Here is a 17,395-nt window from a genome sequence, read left to right on the forward strand (position 1 = left end):
TTGCTGCCACCACATCTGGAACACTGGGTCCAATCTGGGCTCCTCAGTACAAGAAGCTATGGAGCTCCTTGAGCAGGTCCAGTGGAGGGCTACAAGGATGATCTGGGGACTGGAGCATCTCTCTTACAAGGGTTGGAGGGGGGAACTGGGCCTGTTCAGCCTGGAGAAGGCTGAGAGGATATTTCATCAATGTATCTGTACTTACGTATCTGAAGGGGGTCACCAAGAGAATGGAGCCAGGCTCTCCTTGCTGGCTCCAAGCATTGGGATGAGAGGCAACAGGCAGAATCACATGCACTGCAAGTTCCACCCGAATATATGGAAGAATTTTACTGTGTGGGTGTCTGAGTGCTGGAACAGATTTTCCAGAGAAGTTCTGGAGCCTCTCTCATGGCAGATACTCAAAAGCTGTCTGGACACAACCCCAAGTGATGTGTTCTAAGGAAATCCTACTTGAACAGAGAATTTGGACCATATGGTCCCACCAGTGGTCCTTTTGAACCTTACCCATGTTGTGATTCTGTAATTCTATGATCTTGTAGGAATACCAATGAGTCTTCTGTGATAAGCTTGTTTGAAGAAAATTTCCCTTTCTAGCCTTTAACCACAGTGCACAAAGCTAAAAGATGTGGCTTTCTCGTAATGGATCCTATGACAACTTGTCATTACTTCAGCATAATTTACTATGAAGCTAATCTCTTTTTCAGAGTATATGCCTTGTTTTTCCTGATTATAGGCTGGTATCCTGCATTACTGGCAGCCATTCAGAATCTAGCCACATTCTGAGCAGCCTGAAATTATCTTTATCTTTGTGGTGTAGACGGCTGGTAGTTTCATTGAGAGTCAAAGCATGGATTAATAAGAGCTACTTGCTTGAGGGCACGCAAAGTCTGCAGCAGGGCTGGGATCACATCTTGCTTTGAGGGACAAACCCAGAAATCTCCCCTGGTGAGAGGGGAGAAGGCAGTTCATGTGAGGATAAAGAGAATTAGAGTGTGTATTGCTGACCTGAGGCCTGTGGTCCTATTCACTTACACATACTCAGACTGTTTGTTTGTTGGCTAATCTAGCTGGAAGTTTGCTTGTGATCACACATATCCCCTCAGAAGTGAAAGTGCACCTACATGTAAGATAGCTAGAAACAGGATTTAATTAGAATGTAGGATAGGCTGTGGTGATCAAACACAGGGCTCAGCTAGATCTGGCCACCCCCTTTCATCCCCTTTTTCCTTTATTTTCCCACATTTTTTCCTCCTCAATCCACTTCATAGATTTCCTTCTCCTTTCCTGTGTTCTTTGCCCTAAGCACTGCATGGTAAATCTTGCAGGTTCCCAAAATCCTGTTCGCATTGCATCCCTTCATATGTCCTATACCATAGGCAATAATCACCTTTAGTTTGCAAGGCTTCTGGGAGACAGTTTCTTGGCAGACTTCACACCAGCTACCAAGGTTTAATCAGTTTTCTCTGATGTTCTTGGGAGCAGCCAGTGTTGTCCGATCCATATTCCCTGACGAAATTACTGAGGTTTCTCTGCCTGTCTTTGTTCTCCCTGCATCTTTTTGTTAACAGGCATTGCACTTTTAGTCACACAGCCCAACATCTGAAAGGTAACAAGGAATCACACTGGACTTTTTATTCTGTGCTGGCTAAGAAACTGTGGTGTACAAAACGCTTTTATAGACCAAGAGCTTCCCACTTAATCCCTCAACAAACTAGAAGACCCTGCTTTTTGGGAACTGCTAAGGAGGCTCCCATCCCCTTTGCTTTGCCTCTGAATCCCAACTGCTGCATGTAGTCAGGGTGAGTTGGCAGGAGCCTGTCAGGTGATGAGATGGTCACACTGGGGTGTCACATTCGTACCCCAGGAAGGAAGGGCAGCAGCTGGAGATATGTGTCCTGGCAGGCAGAAGAAATTCCCAGAGCCACATCCCTCAGGGGTCAGAAACCACTCCTCCTTCTCAGACCTCCTTCTGGAAACTAGTTCCCAAACTGACTTCTATGTGGGAATTAGCTATCAGTGGTTAAAATACCACTGAAAAACTGACAGAAGCTACATCTAAGTATTCAAATAAAAGCCTTATTTTAAATAAAAAATTAAATTCATCTTTCCAAATGCTGTGAAACCCTTATCAGTAAATCTCCACAAGCTCCTCTGAGTATGTTAAATACAAATTGTAAGAATTCTGCTTGAAACATTGTTATTGTGAAGATCAGTTGAGCACAGTTTTGGAAATCATTTGGCAGCTTCTTACTGCTATAAACTGGCTTTAATTCTTAGCTAAAATACCTTCTGCACTAAGCCTTCCTCTTCAGCTCTTAAATACATGCTGCAAGCTTTTTAGAGAGTTAAACTTTATTCTATACACATGCAAATCTACTTATGTACTTGACACTCACACGGGGGAATACTTTACAACCAAAAGGTACAACTTAATGAACCGCTCGTGATTTTTGCATGAAAGCAGAACAGCACACAGTCATGTGGGTTTCTTCCTGGTCATCATACACTGAAAAAATGTTGTTCCCTAAAACAAGGCCCACTCCCTTCAGCTCCTGCTGAAACCAAGTAGGGTGAGGATTGGGCCCCTAGATTGAAAATGCAACATAAATTTCCCAAATGCTGTGTCTCAGAGCCTTACTAGGATAGTAAACCCCACGGCTGGCTCTGATTTCCCTTTGCACTTGGCACTTCCCCCTGTACTGGGCATTGGTGAGGCCAAGCTTCGAGCATTGTGTCCGGTTCTGGGCCTCTCAATTCAGGAAGGACATTGAGGTGCTGGAGTGTGTCCAGAGAAGGGCAACAGAGGTGGGGAAGGAACTGGAGCACAAGTCCTATGAGGAGTGGCTGAGAGAGCTGGGATTGCTTAGCCTGGAGAAAAGGAGGCTCAGGCGTGATCTTATCACTCTCTACAACTGCCTGAAAGGAGGCTGGAGCCATGTGGGGATCTCTTCTCCCAGGCAGCCAGTAACAGGATGAGAGAACATAGTCTTAAACTGAGTCAGGGGAGGTTTAAGTTGGATAGTAGGAGGAATTTCTTCACAGAAAGGGTGTCAGATATTGGAATGAACTACTCAGGGCAGTGCTGGAGTCACTATCCCCAGAAGTGTTTAAGAAAAGACTGTACATGGTACTCAGTACAGTCAAGATCTAGTTGACAAGGTGGTATCTGGTCGTAAGTTGGATTTGATGATCTCAGCAGTCTTTACCAATGTGTTTCTTACTGACTGGCTATGGAAATACCTCATCTTCAAGTTAGGGAATAAAGTTTAGAGGAGCATGCATCAGAAGATGTAAGGAGAGGCTTTTTGAAAGCAATATACCCCTTGGTCGTTGCAGAAGGTGTTGAACGAGAACGTATGCCCCTGCATGTCCGCAGGGGTGCAGCTCTGACCCATCTCTTCCAGGTGTTCCTAAAGGGTTCCTGTCCGCCGCTGCACGGCAAGCGGATAGTTTGTTTTAAGACACGCTAATGCCACCGCAACCCAGCCGTCAAAACTGGCCGGAGGTGTCTGATAGGTAGCACAGGTGGGGGAGACGAGGCGGCCCTCCAGCCGTGCGGGCCGGGGCGGTGGCGGCCGCGGGTGGGCACGACCGCCCAGCGGGGCGGGGCGGCGGCGGCGGCGCCACCCCCGGGCCCTCCCCCGGGCCGGCCCCCGCACCGCCGCTCCCCGCCGCAGGCTCCGTCGGGCCGGACTGGCGGAGCAGCCCCGAAGTTTGCGGGGCGGCCGGCGCGGGGCCATGTGGCTGCTGTGGCTGCTGCTGGGCTCGGCGGGTGAGTGCGGGCGGGGGCGGTGCCCCGGGGCGCTGCCCGGGAGCGAGGGGGCGGCTCCGCTCGGCGGGGGAGGGCGCCGGGGCCTCCTCGCCGCCCCCGCCTCCCTGGGCGGCTCGTGGCGGGCCGGGGGCGCAGCCGGCCGCCCCTCCCCGGGCTGCTCTCGCCGCTCTCCCCGGGCGGGCCGGGCCGGGATGCCCACGGCGGGCGTGCGGCGTGTGCGTTTCGGCCCCTCCGCCCCTCGGGGCGTGCTCGGGGTGGTCCCGGCCCCAGCGGGGGTGAGCGGGGCTGGCGTGGGGCGAGGCGCATGGAGCGGGCGGCGGGGCCGGGCCGGCTTTGGGGTCGGGCGCCCTTGGGCCGAACCCGGCGTCGAAGCCGCCGCCGGGCCGAAGGGGCCGCGGCTCCGCTGGTGCATCCCGGGGCGGGCCCCCTTCTCCTTTGCGAGGCCGCCTCGGGGCGAGGGAGGCCGTGGCTGGTGCGGGCGACCCTGCGGCGGTGGGCCCGCGGCGGGATATGCCCAAGGGAAGCGCTCGGGTCCTGCCTGGCTTTACTTGGGGTGCGGAAAGGGGATTTCATACTTCTTGGTCGTATTCGTCTATATAAAAACTCTTTCTCCCCGCCACGGTCGGCATATGCCTGTCAAAATTGGCGAGTTGATGATGTTTTGTGCAGCTTTGCTGCAGGTGTGAATTATTTCTGCAACATGATCTTAGCGGGCGCTTTTCCAGACAGTGTAAGTAGCCTGGCTGCATGCTGCTGTGTCTGTTTCCGAATCACGCCTTGGCGATGAAGTGATGACACACAGTGTGTAAAACTCAGATTATCAAGCTCAAATTATTTTCTTTTCTTGTCTTTTAAGAGTATTTGTTGTCATGAAGAACTTGTAAGTTTCACAGCTTCTATAGTAAAAGTTGGAGTTTGGTGTAGATGGTAGGAAGGAGGAGAAGAGTTACAGGACTCACACTGTTTTGAAATTAGGCAACTGCAAACTTTGACTGTGACATTCGTAAGTCTTTGGAGGTTTAGGTGTCTTTGCAAAACTATTTCCGCCGTTCCATTTTTGGGAGGCTTCAAACGAAGCTCAGGTTTGTTTACCTGGATTGTGTTGCCTTCTTCCTTATTAATTTCCATTCTGCTGCTGCCAAAATTTCATCTAATTATTCACAGCAAGTTATATGTTTCCATGTGTTGAATATATTTGCTTGTAATACCACCCTTAGATTAACTCGGAGGGTTCCCATCTACAAGATACCGATCTTTACATTTGAAGGTTTTCCAGCCACCCACACCCCATATTCCTGCTCCACCTTGGCTTGGGGGCAGTGACAAAGACCTGTTTCTTGTGTGGAAGTTGGTACTTCAGCTTTTTGACTACTGGCTGCGGTTCTTGCACAACATTCTTGCAGTTACTTAACCAGACACTCTGGCTTACTTTGGGGCAGATTCAAAGAAATTTCTGAAACTTCTTTTTTCATGTGTTCTGTTTTTCTTTTGAATAATAAAGTAGGGGGTCTTCAGGGATTTGTTTTTTAGATGTTGCTTCCTCTGTATATTTTGGCACCCCTGCAAGCTTCCCACAGGGAGTGTAAGTTTGTCTCTGCCTGGCCTTCACTCTGTTTTGAATTTTACTTCTGGTAACTCCTGATATAAAATATAAATACTTCTTTTCCTATTGAATCTTTTTTGGGTACAGATGGGAAACCTTGAAACCCTAGGGATGAATTTCAGTTAACAGAAGATAAACAGTGTGTAGTGTCCCTGTCTAAACAGTTGTTCTGCTGGCGTGCAAAATTAACTGTTGACTTGCATTGGCAGTGAATCTTTGCAAGACAAAGTTGGTATTTTATTTTTGTCTTTATTCATAATACTGTAGTTGTATCAAATAGTGCTTTTCATCCTGAAAGAGCCTATCTGCATGGGAAAGGTTTTACTTTGTCATGATATTCAAGTTTGAACTTACACTGGGCCTGTTAATTTCAGTTGGTAACTAACTGGTAATTGATCAGAAAGAGACTGTGGATCTGAAGTTTCAGCCTCTGTTCCCTGCACAGGAGCTTCCTGGTTACCTTCCTTTCCTCTTCTAGTGCCCATCTCATTTCAAGTCTCATCAAGCTCTTGGGCAGCTCACACACCATGCGCCCAGTTTCTTTCATCTCTCATGCTCTTGCCAGTATAAGCAGGTCAGGCTCAGCTCTGATCCCCTCCTGCTGCCCTGTACATGTCATAGTGTGACCCAGTTTCCAGCACTTTACTTGGCTCACTGTCAGCCCAGGAGTTCCTGGATGTAGGTTAGGTCCTGCAAGGATTCCTGTTTCCAGCTCAGACTGTAACAACATTATCGAGTTAAGTTAATATAGAAGAAGGCCTGTTGATTAGAAAACAGACATCTATGTTTATCTTCTACTGCTTGTATGAAGTAATGCAAGCTGATCTACGCACAGTTACAGTGAGCTTTGGAAAGGATTGTTTGAGAGAATTGCAAGTACACTACAGCTGAAAAACCAATAAAATGTAAACAATCCCTAACAGAAAAATGAGTTCTGTGGTCCTGACTGCCACTGTACTGTGTATTCAAGATTTTTTTTTTTTAATTTAAAGAAACCTAAATCTACTGAATATGTTTTGAACATTGATATATGTATTTTTTTCTTCAACCTGTATATTATCCATTAAGAAGAGAAATGATGGCAGGAGTCACAAACATTCAGGTAAGTTAAGTGCTTTTAGAAGTATGATTACAAAGTGAGCTAAAAGGGGACACTGTTTTCTTTGGACAATTACAGACCTTTGTGTTTTAACTGAAGAAGGTTTTAAAATGTTAGTCTTTAACTGACTGGAGAATCAAAATGCAAGGCACAGCTGGGATTTCTAAGTATCATCCCCAGGTGTCACAGTTCAATATAAGGGCCTTTCTGATACATTAGTTAAATATATAATGTAGATATTATGCCTCTTAAAATATACTCAGCTTGCTCTGTATTAAGGGGAGGCTTCTTTGTCTTATTCCCTCCTGTCTTTTGGTCTAAGATTGTTAGAATCAGCACCCATTCCACAGACAGCATAAACATGAAGGGCCACATGTGTGCTTTCAATACATTTTCCAACTTCACCTCAAAATCTTGCAAAAAACCAGAACATCCCTAAAATCAAGCAGGGGTAGGAGCTATTTGAAGAGTCATGTTACCGCATTAGTCTGCGTTGTGTAATATCTGCTAACTTAAAACTTCCACGTGGTGTTAAGGAAATAGCCATTACTTCCTTACATGGGTCTTCATTTGTACTGACGTTCAGAGATATTGCTAATAGTAGAATTTCTTTGCTGAAAATCTTATGTACTGCATGGCAGGAGTAATCAGCAATGCTGAGTAGTGGTCCCCACTGTTGGGTAAGCTGAGGGAGAAAAATAACACTCTCTACTTGAAGACTCGTGTGTATTGTATATTCAGTAGGTCTGCTCTGTGTTTTTCAGGCAGTCCTCTTAAAAACTCTTAAGCTGAGTCTAGTGCTTCATAACCAGTGTTTGTCTTCCTTGGTATATAAGTCAGCTGTGAGCATGGGTAGCACATCAATGTGGGAGAGATGGAGAAAAATTCCTGTAGTTGGTAAGTCAAGAAACTTCCAGCTTGGGACAGTAATAAATAACAAGCACTGGCTATTTGCTGACGATGTGAGTCTGCCAGTGGTCATAATGAGAGCCTCAGAGGTACTCCCTCCAATGCAAAGCTCCCCAGGCAAGCTGAGGAGAATGGGGTTTCTCACAGGAGCCTGTGCTCACACACAAGTTGTCTTGAATCAGTTTCTGGTTATTCGACATTTGATGTTTGAGGCTGTTGTCAGACTTTACTCTTGCAAGTAGATTTTTTGTGCAGGGACTGAAATAAGCAGAGTATGGTTTGGGGAAAGTGTGTCCTTGGCTAGATTTAAACAGATTTCTCTTACTCACTGAATGTGGGGAGTTGCAGGGCCCAGGAGCTTCCAGCCATCCCATCTCGCCTGGCATAATTGCTGCAAAGAGTCTGCAGTTGCCAGGTTGAGAGGGAGGAAGCATGACTTCAGTGTTGCAGTCACATGTTGTGATGGGAAATGGAGATTGTTATAAAGAAAATAGGTAGTAAAAATGCACCTTTTGTACAAATGTGAAATAAATTGTTACAAGCAGGCAGTCTGGAGTGCCTGATACACCGAGACCAGCAAGCTCCATAACTCCTTAGAGAAAAAAAGTTTCCTGGTGATACTATAATATTTTTATTGTGACAATAGGAGCCTGCATCCTGCTTTCATTCTTACGCTGATTATCTACTGGGTGAGGAATAAAATGGCTCCCTTTGCTGTAAATGTGGTAGACTGTTACAGGGATATGTTGATTTGTTAGGTAGCAGTGATGAATTGAGCTGAGATTCAAGCATCTCTGTGTTTCAGGGCAATGTGGGAAGGCCTAATTAAAAATCAGTTTGACACTGGGAGAAAGAATTTGTTTTGTTTTTTGTTCGTGTTATTTATGTTTTTTAAATTTTAATTTATTTTTACAAACTGGTACATTTTACAAGAATAGTGTCTCTCATATATCCTGTTCTGTGGTTACTCTCTCTGTCCATGTGAGCAGAAATGCAATAATGGAGCAGGCCTGAAAAATCTGTAGCGTGAGATCTGCTATGATGGTAGCAGTGCTCTCCATTCTAGTCTCTTGTCTGTTGTAGAAGCTGAGGAGTTTTATGAATTGCTAGAAAGCCTGGTAGGCTGTTCAGTTGTCCTGCCTGCTGCAGGCTGGAGCTGTGGATATTCTAGCTTTGGTACAAGGCACTCTGTGATAACTATTTCAAATGGCATTTTCAGAGTCTGAAAGGATTCGAAAACAGCTTCATTATCAGCTGGCAAGTTTCGAAGATGAGGAAAGAAAAACATCTTGGGTCTCAATAGCTGAGTTTTGGCATTTTTGTCTTTTCAAGTATTAAAACAACTCTTCTGCCCTGGCAGAACCTCATAATGGGCTATATCTAAGATGCAGAATGCAGTATTTCAAGTGAAAACAGTTTTAATTATGTGCTCTCAAGTGAAACATAGAATGACAGATTGCCCTTTGCTTGAAATGTAAATAGATCATGGCTGGAGGTAATTGTATAGTTGGCCATTAGGATAATCAGTTTATCATACATTCACTGACTGCTGTAGAATTTTTGAGGACGAGCTCATATATATTAAGAAACAAAAACAAAAAAACCCCAACATTGAAAATTAAACAAATAGCTTAAGAAAAACAAGCAAACAAAACACCATGGCAGAAAGCATTTGTCTAAATTAGTTACCTCTGATAGTGAAACTTTTGATTTATATGATCAATGGGGTTTTGCATTTGCAAGGACTCTGTGTGTGTGTCCAGATTGACATGTAGAATCTTGTAAGCTGCAGTAACTTGATCAGATGTTTAGTTTCTTTCATGCAGCCTCTTGTGCTAGTGAAACTGTCAGACTAAAAGGCATTTTAGGCCAACCTCACCTTGCATGCAGTGTTGTCTATCAGGACAGAAAAATCCTTTTAGGGGAGAAGATGGTGTAATAGTTGCTGGCTTGGTGTGTGGGTGTGTTTTAACTTGCACATGGGAAGTGCTGAGGCAGTGAGATTTCTAAATGGAGCCATTGGTCTCTCCTTGTTCTCAGCTGCTTATGCTGATCCGCTCTTACCCACTTCTTGGTTGCAAAGGAACTTGTGGAATCACATACTTATTTTAGTTGCAGCTTATAGAAATGGGTGCTCTTGGGAAGTTGGAGAGAAATAATTGGTAGCTCCTTTTGCTGTGAGAAATGTGTTGAAGCACTGGGAAATCATATGGGTGGATAATCAAAAGACCCCCATATGAGCAAAATGAAAGTGGAAGCAATTCGGGGGGGTGGAGGGGCTGCTGATAACTTTTTCCTCTGTGTTTCTTCTTCCAGCCATGGGCTCGACAGCTGTGAACTTGTCACAATTAAAATATATCAAGCAAAGCTGCTCTTTGTCAATGTGTAAATGGTTGAGTAAGTTGCTGTGTCACATGTCAGAGTGAACAGGGAGCTGAGGTAATGAATGGAAGGTGATGTGGCTGTGAAACTGCTAAAATCTGGGATCATGTAGGATTGGGAGCTAATGAACTCTGAGGTCCTGATACTGTGTCTTCTTAGACAAATATTTCTATTTTAAAATGGCTTTGGTATCTCTCAAGGAGCCCGTGAGACTTAATTTATTGAAGATTGGGAAGTGGATAAGTTGAATATGGTTGAAGTATGCTGTTGTGAAAGTGTGAATGTGAATGTATGGTTGAAGTATGCTGCTATGAAATAGCTTGTTTCAATAGAGGCAAAAATACAATTTTTCATGTTTTAGTGCTATTTTTATTCTTTAGTAGGGATTCTTATTAGTTTTTTTCCTTTTAAATTAAAGGAGAAATCCCCAAGTGCCACACCTTGCTCTGTGTCTCTGGTGTTATGTTGTTATCTTTCATCTTCTTAGACAGATTCCAGATGGCTCCTAGGGAATGTAATCGGGAAGATTCCTGGTTCAGGGTTCTCTTATTGAAAATTTTAGATGGAAACCAGTTACATCACATGAGGTATCCTATGTTGGTCTATTTTGAAACTCTTGGGTTTGTTGGATGAAAAGTTTGATTTTAGGTAACATTTTCCTGTGAGGCTTTATCTCTGTTTTCATAAAATATAATAATGTTACTGCAGCAAGTAGGTTGTGGTTCCATTAAAAATTAAGATATGAATTCTGGCTACTAAGTATTTGTGTTCAGATTCCATCATTCCTTGGAGTAATTTCTCTTGCTTTATGTATTTTGGATGAATTTATCACTTCAATTGTTAATGAGTCAGATGATGCTCATAGCTCCAGACAGAACACCATGGCCAGCCATGTGTATCTGTGTCAACTGAAGACTTGTATTCTTCTGGACAAAGCTGTTCATGGTCTTGGTGCTAGAGGATCTACTCCAGGTTGTGTTACTGATCAGTGGTATGACTTAGGGCAAGATTTAATTCTTTTCTCAATGTATTCCCTCCCCTTTTACTTGTTTAAATTTTCTTTCTTTTTTTTTTTTCTTTTTTTTTTTTTGACTCCAGCTCTCTTACCATCTTTCTCTGATGCTGTTAGTACTACCCTAGTTTTAGTCCAGAGCTATGTGCCACAAATATCAGGCATATGTTGTTACTGTTCAAAATAGTGGGTTTTGCCTTTAAGAGATGTTCTGCATTGCCTGGTATGGATTGGATGTGAGGTAAGTAGATTTTTCTCGATATGATAATTTTTAGTCAAGTATTCCTGGCTTTTTCCTTTCTTTTTGTTGTTGGCATAAAGGCATTAAGATTCCTCAAACACAGGAGTGTTAGGTGTACAAAGATGTGAAGCATGATAGAGACACACAAATTGATGTCCCTATGAAAATCCATGTATTTGTTAAGGTGCACTTTTTCTCCCTTTTGTGAGGCAGGGCAGAAGTCGACACCTTGAAGTACTGTTGCTTGTCTGGGATGCTCTGCACAGGTAGCCCGTGACCGTGTCAAACCTGCTGAATAGTGAGTGCTTGACAGGCAATGCAGTCATTGCTCACACTTGGCTACAGAAGGGAATACTTTAGCTTGCACTTTTGAGTTTCGAGGCTGCTAATTCAGTCTCAGGGCTGGTATTCTGCTGCTGTCTCCCAGTGCAATAAGAAGTTTGGTTAAGGGCTGTTAAGTGTTTCTGCTGCTCTTTGTATAAGCTTAGCTAAAATCCTGCAGCTAAAGATAGCCATTATTTCTCAGATTGTGAATCCCTTTCTTGTCAGATTCAAAATCCTTTCTTTTTCTTTCATTGCCTGCATCCTTGTTCTCTTGTTGTGAAGCTGCATGCTGATGATTTAGTCTTTACATGCTTCTTCTCATAGATGACTTGTTTCACTTCCTTTCTTCTCTCAGTGTCCTTTTCTCTTTTTTTCCTTTGTGCCTCATGACCTCACCCTTGATGCATAGAGCTAGCCATGGATTTCCTCCTCATGCCTCTCTACTTAAAAAGAAAGGTGCTGTTATGTATACTTACTATATCTATGCCAAACTTGAAGTCAGGAATTGTCATTTTTCTGTTGCCTCTACCCATTGCAAGTGCTCTGCTTCACTCTGCCACCAGTGCTGGGCTTGCTTTTCTTCTCCCTGTCCTCCCTATGCATTGCTTAGCTATGCTGTGTGCTAAGGCTCAGCTTTAGGCTGTGTAGGACTTTGCTGCTGAGTTTGGGAGGTGGAGTTTAGTAAGAGCAGACTACATGGGACTTGGTCTTACTCAGTTTCTGGCACAATTTATAAGTGAATTGTGCATCTTAAGTTAATGAGCCATTTCTCAGGGATCACTTATGAGGGACAGATAGTATTTACTTGACACAATGCAAGAAGTGATTTTTAAATTGCTAAATCATAGTGAATGCATTGTTAAATATGTGCAGTCATAGACTAGTTAGAGAGTTAAATATGTAGAGTTGCTTCACCTGCCAAAGCACATCACTTCTTCATAAACACATAAAATTGGTAGAGTCAGCATGTGTGACCTTCAAAGGAAACACACTGCAATCAATGAGTTTCAGTGGCCAAATAAGTCCTAACCTGCTAGCCAGCCTCCTGCCAATGGCACAGGTTGCTCTTGTGGCTGGGTCTAAAACTGTGAAGTCTTAAAAGCTTAGTGGAGCTGCACACTCCTAAAATGAATATATGGTTATGTAGAACCTGATGTGCATGGTTTTTGTCTTGAGGAGAATGGCTGTCCACCTGAGGAGTTTGGGGCTCTGATGGTAATCTTGGATGGGTGATCTTGAAGATGCCAAACTAAATCTTCCATGATCTGATCAACAGTGAGAAATGTGTCTTCTCAAGGCCTTGGTGTCATGTAAAATCTGAACGTCTTAGCTTGTTTGTGTAACTGGAAAGGCACAGTACAGGTGCTGAGATCAAGATCTGCTCACTCTGGAAGAAAGCAGCCTGCACTTGTAAAATCCTGGAGTCTGGAAGAACTTACTGCTCAATCACTTTTAAAAGACCAAGTCGTTAAATTAAGTAGGCATAATTCAGAATTTGCTAAGGAAGAACAACAGCGTTTGTGGTGATTGCTGTCTTTCAAACTCAAGAAAGGCTTCTTTTTCCTTTCAGCAAGTTTTTGAAAGGTAGAAAGAAGGTGGAGGGGGGGAAAACAATGCCATATGGCTGAATTTCAATACCTGGTTGTGAGTGAAATGAAAGCATAAATGAAGTTACAGGTAGAATTGTGAAAAAAAAACCAACCCAAAACATTGTGAACTTTTAAATGAACAGGTAATTCATTTTACTATGTAACCAGGGTTCTAGATGTTAAACTTGCCATTAATTGAGTCCTGCTGGAATTCTGATTTATGTTCTCTAAGAAGTGTAGACAGGTAGCCCTGTTTTAAAAAAGTGAGATCTACCTACTCTTTTTAGGCATTTTCAGTCTTGTGAATATACTGGTTTTGAATATCAGCAAGTATGGAGGGAAGAGAAAAGTGAATCCCTGTGATATTTTTCAGCTTACACATTCTTAATCCAATCACAAGCATTTGTCCTTTTGCAGTCAGATAGAGGACTTCCTCTGTTATCTACAAGCAGTATTTAAATTTCAGGAACCTATTCTTTTTATCTCCTCTGAAAATGGAGCTACCATGTGCAGTATACAAATCAAGAATGTACTTCTGTCCAAGGATCAAAGTGGTCTATCTAGAACATTAACAGAGTACTTGGAAGATAAAAAGGACATTGATAGTAGAGTTCCTAAGAGTATTGTTTAAAAAATACGAGTCGGTAGTACCAGTTGTACCCTGAAAATCTTCCATGAGGGATGTGAGCTTCTAAATTGCAAGTTTGAAGTAGTGTTGTCAGATTTTTTTTTCCCCTATAGGGATTACTGACAGCATCATGTTTTTTGAAATGTTTTTCATTGCAACCTTTCTTTTCAACAAAAGAGTCCAGAATAGCAGTGACCTTATTTTGCACTTGAATTATACGTCCATTAAGGTTAAGAGCACAATAGCCATTTTTCTTCTTCAAGTTTTCATAAAATGAGAGACAAAATGTTTTGCAGTGTAATTTCCTATTTGCACTGCAATTTCAAGTGATTGAAATGCCTGCCCTTTTCAATAACTGAGGTATTAGACATTTCATGGAATACTCCTGATTCAGAGGTCCTGCATGGAAGCTTTTTTGAGGTAGCATGTAAGAGTGTCTGTCTCTTAGTTACATTATATAGTCCACCCAAAAGTGCTGGGTACTTGATGACATTGGTTTGCACAGCTGTACCTTTTCATCGGTTTTTCAATATAGTTTTTCAGTCTAGTACGGGAAGGGTTTGCCATTCTTATGCAAAATTGTGCATGTTAGTTACACAGGAAAGGCCCAGAGTCTCTTCCTGCTGTGGCTTTGGTAATGTTCAGGCTTTCAAAGTTAAAGGCTCTTTACTTATTAATGGTTTCTACATGAGATAGACTTCAGCATCTAATCAGATTGAGTATCCTTAAAATTTCTAATGGGATCCTTGAAAATCTGCCAATGGACTATATAGGTTTTCTGATGAATTGTTTTAATTGAGCTCTGCCTTGCTATTTGGTTAACAGTCTTCAGGGTAGCCTCAGGCTGCTTACTTTCCAATTTCCTTGTGTTATCTGTAGATAAATGTCCACCTCATTGGAGCTTAATGGCCAATTAGCTGAGTCAAATGAAATCTGGAAACACAAGAAACAGTGCTGATCATTGGCAGGATATTCATGTCCTAACTGAGGTTGAATCCAGAGCTGCTGACCTGCTGACTGCCACTGCTCCTTGTGAGTAGTCTCATGGGGAAACTGCTCAGCCATGGTTTAGCTAATTTTTTCCTGCAGTGTTGGTACTTAGTTTTCTCATCAGTAGTTGCAAAATTAGGCAGATCTCTATTGTGAGCAAACTTTCCAGTTGAAGAAGCAATCAGTGTAACTTCCTTTGGGCCTGTATCGAAGAGACCTCTGTAAGGCCCATTAGATCCTGTTAAAATTAAGCCCACATATAATCACAGACTCATCAAGGTTGGGAAAGCCTTTCGAGACTGAGTCCAGCCTTTGAACGCCACCATGTCAACTAAACTGTAGCACTAAATGTCAGATCCAGTCGCTTCTTGAATACTTCCAGGAGTGGGGACTCCACCATCTCCCTGGGCATCCCGTTCCAGTGCTGACCCTTTCAGTGAAAAAATTCTTCCTAATGTCCAACGTGAAGCTCTTCTGATGCAGCTTGAGGCTGTGTCCTCTTGTCCTGTTGCTGGTTGCCTGGGAGAAGAGGCCAAACCCCGCCTGGCTACAACCTCTTTTCAGGCATTTGTAGAGAGTGATAAGGTCCCCCTAAGCCTCCTTTTCTCCACGCTAAGTAACACCAGCTCCCTTGGGATCCATCACCTCACCTTGTTGAGCCTCGCACAGCTGGCTTTGGTACATTGATCCAGCCTGCCCAGCAGATCAGCACTCCAGCCCAACTTAGCACTGTCTGCAACCTGGATGACAGGACACTTGGTCCCCTCATTCAGGTCATTGATAGAGGTATTAAACAGGACTGGACCCAACACTGAGCTCTGGGGAACACCACTTGTGACTGGCCACCAGCTGGATGTATGTTCATTCCCCAGTGGACCTGGCTATCCAGCCAGTTTTTAATCCAGTAAAGAGTGCATGATTTAGTCTTCTAAAATATCATGTGGTTATCTCCATTTTGTAAAGGAAGCATGTCTGATATGGGATGTCTCAAAGGAGCAGTGACATTGAGGAAATAGAATGGTCTTTGCACCTTTGCCGGTCTGGCCCTTGAAGATGGAATAAGTTGGGTGTTTGCAAACACAAGTCTTCCAAGCTATTTTTACATTCCTGTAAGAAAACTAACTTGGTGCAGATTTAGTTACTGTTCCAGCATTGTTCACATTGGTTTAGAAGGACTGTGTTGGCCTGTTGTGTTGGAAAAAATGTGTTACTGAAATGCTGTGGTAAATGTTTTGGTTAGAGAGCAGTTTGAGTGAGCTCAGCTGTCAAAATTAAACCCTAGGTGTAAGTAGCTATACCAAGAGCTAGTCATTGCATGTTTCCAGGGCGGAGTGATTTTTGGATACTTTGAAACGTACAGATTCATAATCTGTTTTCAAACAAGCTTCCCAAGTTGTTCCCTTTTCCCACTAATCACATCCCTGCATTAAACAAAGTAAAGGGTAGGTGCAAAAGGAAAACAGAAACTGAACCATACCGGGTGTTCTCGTTGGACCTGTAAGTGTAAATACAGTTAATTTCTGTATCTAAAATGGTTTGAGTTTCTTAGGTCTAGGGGGATAACTTATCTCTAGAGAGTTACTATGTGAACTGGGTCTAGTTGGTAGTTGAAGCTGCAATTTCCCAAACTCCTTCCTGCTTATCTGTTAAAGAGTGGTTCTACCTATTTTAGTCAGAATCCCAGAACTGTGTATTAGCTGTATACCTGCATACCTCAAAGATTTTTGGTTATAAAAATATAAAAATGCCTGTTTACTGTTGAGGAATAAATGGAGTTTGCAGACAACACCAGGCTGGGTGGGAATGTTGATCTACTGGAGGGTAGGAAGACTCTGCAAAGGGATCTAGGCAGGCTGGATCAATGGGACAAAGCCAGCTGTGTGAAGTTCAGCAAGGCAAGGTGCTGAGTCCTGAGGCACTTGGATCACAACAACCCCATGCAATACTGTAGGCTTTGGGGAAAGTGGCTGGGAAGATGTCCTGTGGAAAAGAACCTGGGGGTGCTGGTTGGCAGCAGCTGAACATGAGAAGGCCAATGGCATCCTGGCCTGAGCCAGCAATAGTGTGGCCGGCGGGACCAGAGCAATGATTGTCCTCTCTACTCTGCACAGGTGAGGCCACACCTTGAATCCTGTGTTCAGTTTTGGGCCCCTCACTGCAAGACATTGAGGTGTAGTGGAATGAGTCCAGAGTAGGGCAGTGGAGCTGGTGAAGGGTCTGGAGCACAAGTCTTGTGAGGAACAGCTGAAGGAGCTGGGGTTGTTTAACCTGCAGAAAAAGGAGGCTTTTCTGGGGGGAGATGTTACTGCTCTCTACAACACCCTGAAAGAACATTGTAGTGAGGTGAGGCAGACAGAGTAACAAGCAATAGGACAAGAGGAAACAGCCTGAAGTTGTGCCAGGGCAGGTTTATGTTGGGAATAAGAAAAAAATTCTTCACTGCAGGGGTGATCAGGCATTGGAACAGATTGCCCAGCAAATGGTGAAATCACAATCCCTGGAAGTATTCAAAAAACATGTAGATGTGGTCCTTAGAGATATGGTGTAGTAGTGAACTTGTCTGTGCTGGGTTAATGCTTGGACTCAGTGATTATTGAGGCCTTTTCCCTCCTTAATTATTATATGATACACAGATGGGTTTTAATATTAATAGTTGGATTTTTTTATGAAATTTCTTTAAAAACAGTTTATATATTTGGCAAACAACTGATCAGCATTTGTCTTCAGGTACGCATCTTTTCAGTATCCAAGCAGGGTGGAAACATAAATTATGGATGCTGGCAGTATTCCCATGGGATAGAAGAGCATTAGTAGTCATTAACAGATACGGAAAACTGAAGCCA

At 43.4% G+C, this 17,395-nt stretch overlaps 1 protein-coding gene across 8 annotated transcripts in view; it reads left to right on the plus strand.

Moving 5' to 3' along the window:
• Positions 1–3,538: 3,538 nt before the first annotated feature.
• LDLRAD3 (low density lipoprotein receptor class A domain containing 3) overlaps positions 3,539–17,395 on the plus strand; it is a 104,621-nt gene continuing 90,764 nt past the window's right edge. For 2 of the 8 annotated variants that reach the window (XM_038138758.1, XM_038138759.1), the window contains exon 1: positions 3,539–3,775. In XM_038138758.1, the coding sequence (XP_037994686.1) occupies positions 3,742–3,775 (34 nt within the window). In that variant the 5' untranslated portion in view covers positions 3,539–3,741. Of the gene's footprint in view, positions 3,776–3,881; positions 4,051–4,086; positions 6,481–17,395 lie in introns of those variants that run through there. The other 6 variants (XR_005257149.1, XM_038138755.1, XM_038138757.1 and 3 more) reach the window with 5 other exon arrangements.

This window comes from Motacilla alba, chromosome 5, assembly GCF_015832195.1.
Source record: "Motacilla alba alba isolate MOTALB_02 chromosome 5, Motacilla_alba_V1.0_pri, whole genome shotgun sequence".
Classification (NCBI taxonomy): Eukaryota; Metazoa; Chordata; class Aves; order Passeriformes; family Motacillidae; genus Motacilla; species Motacilla alba.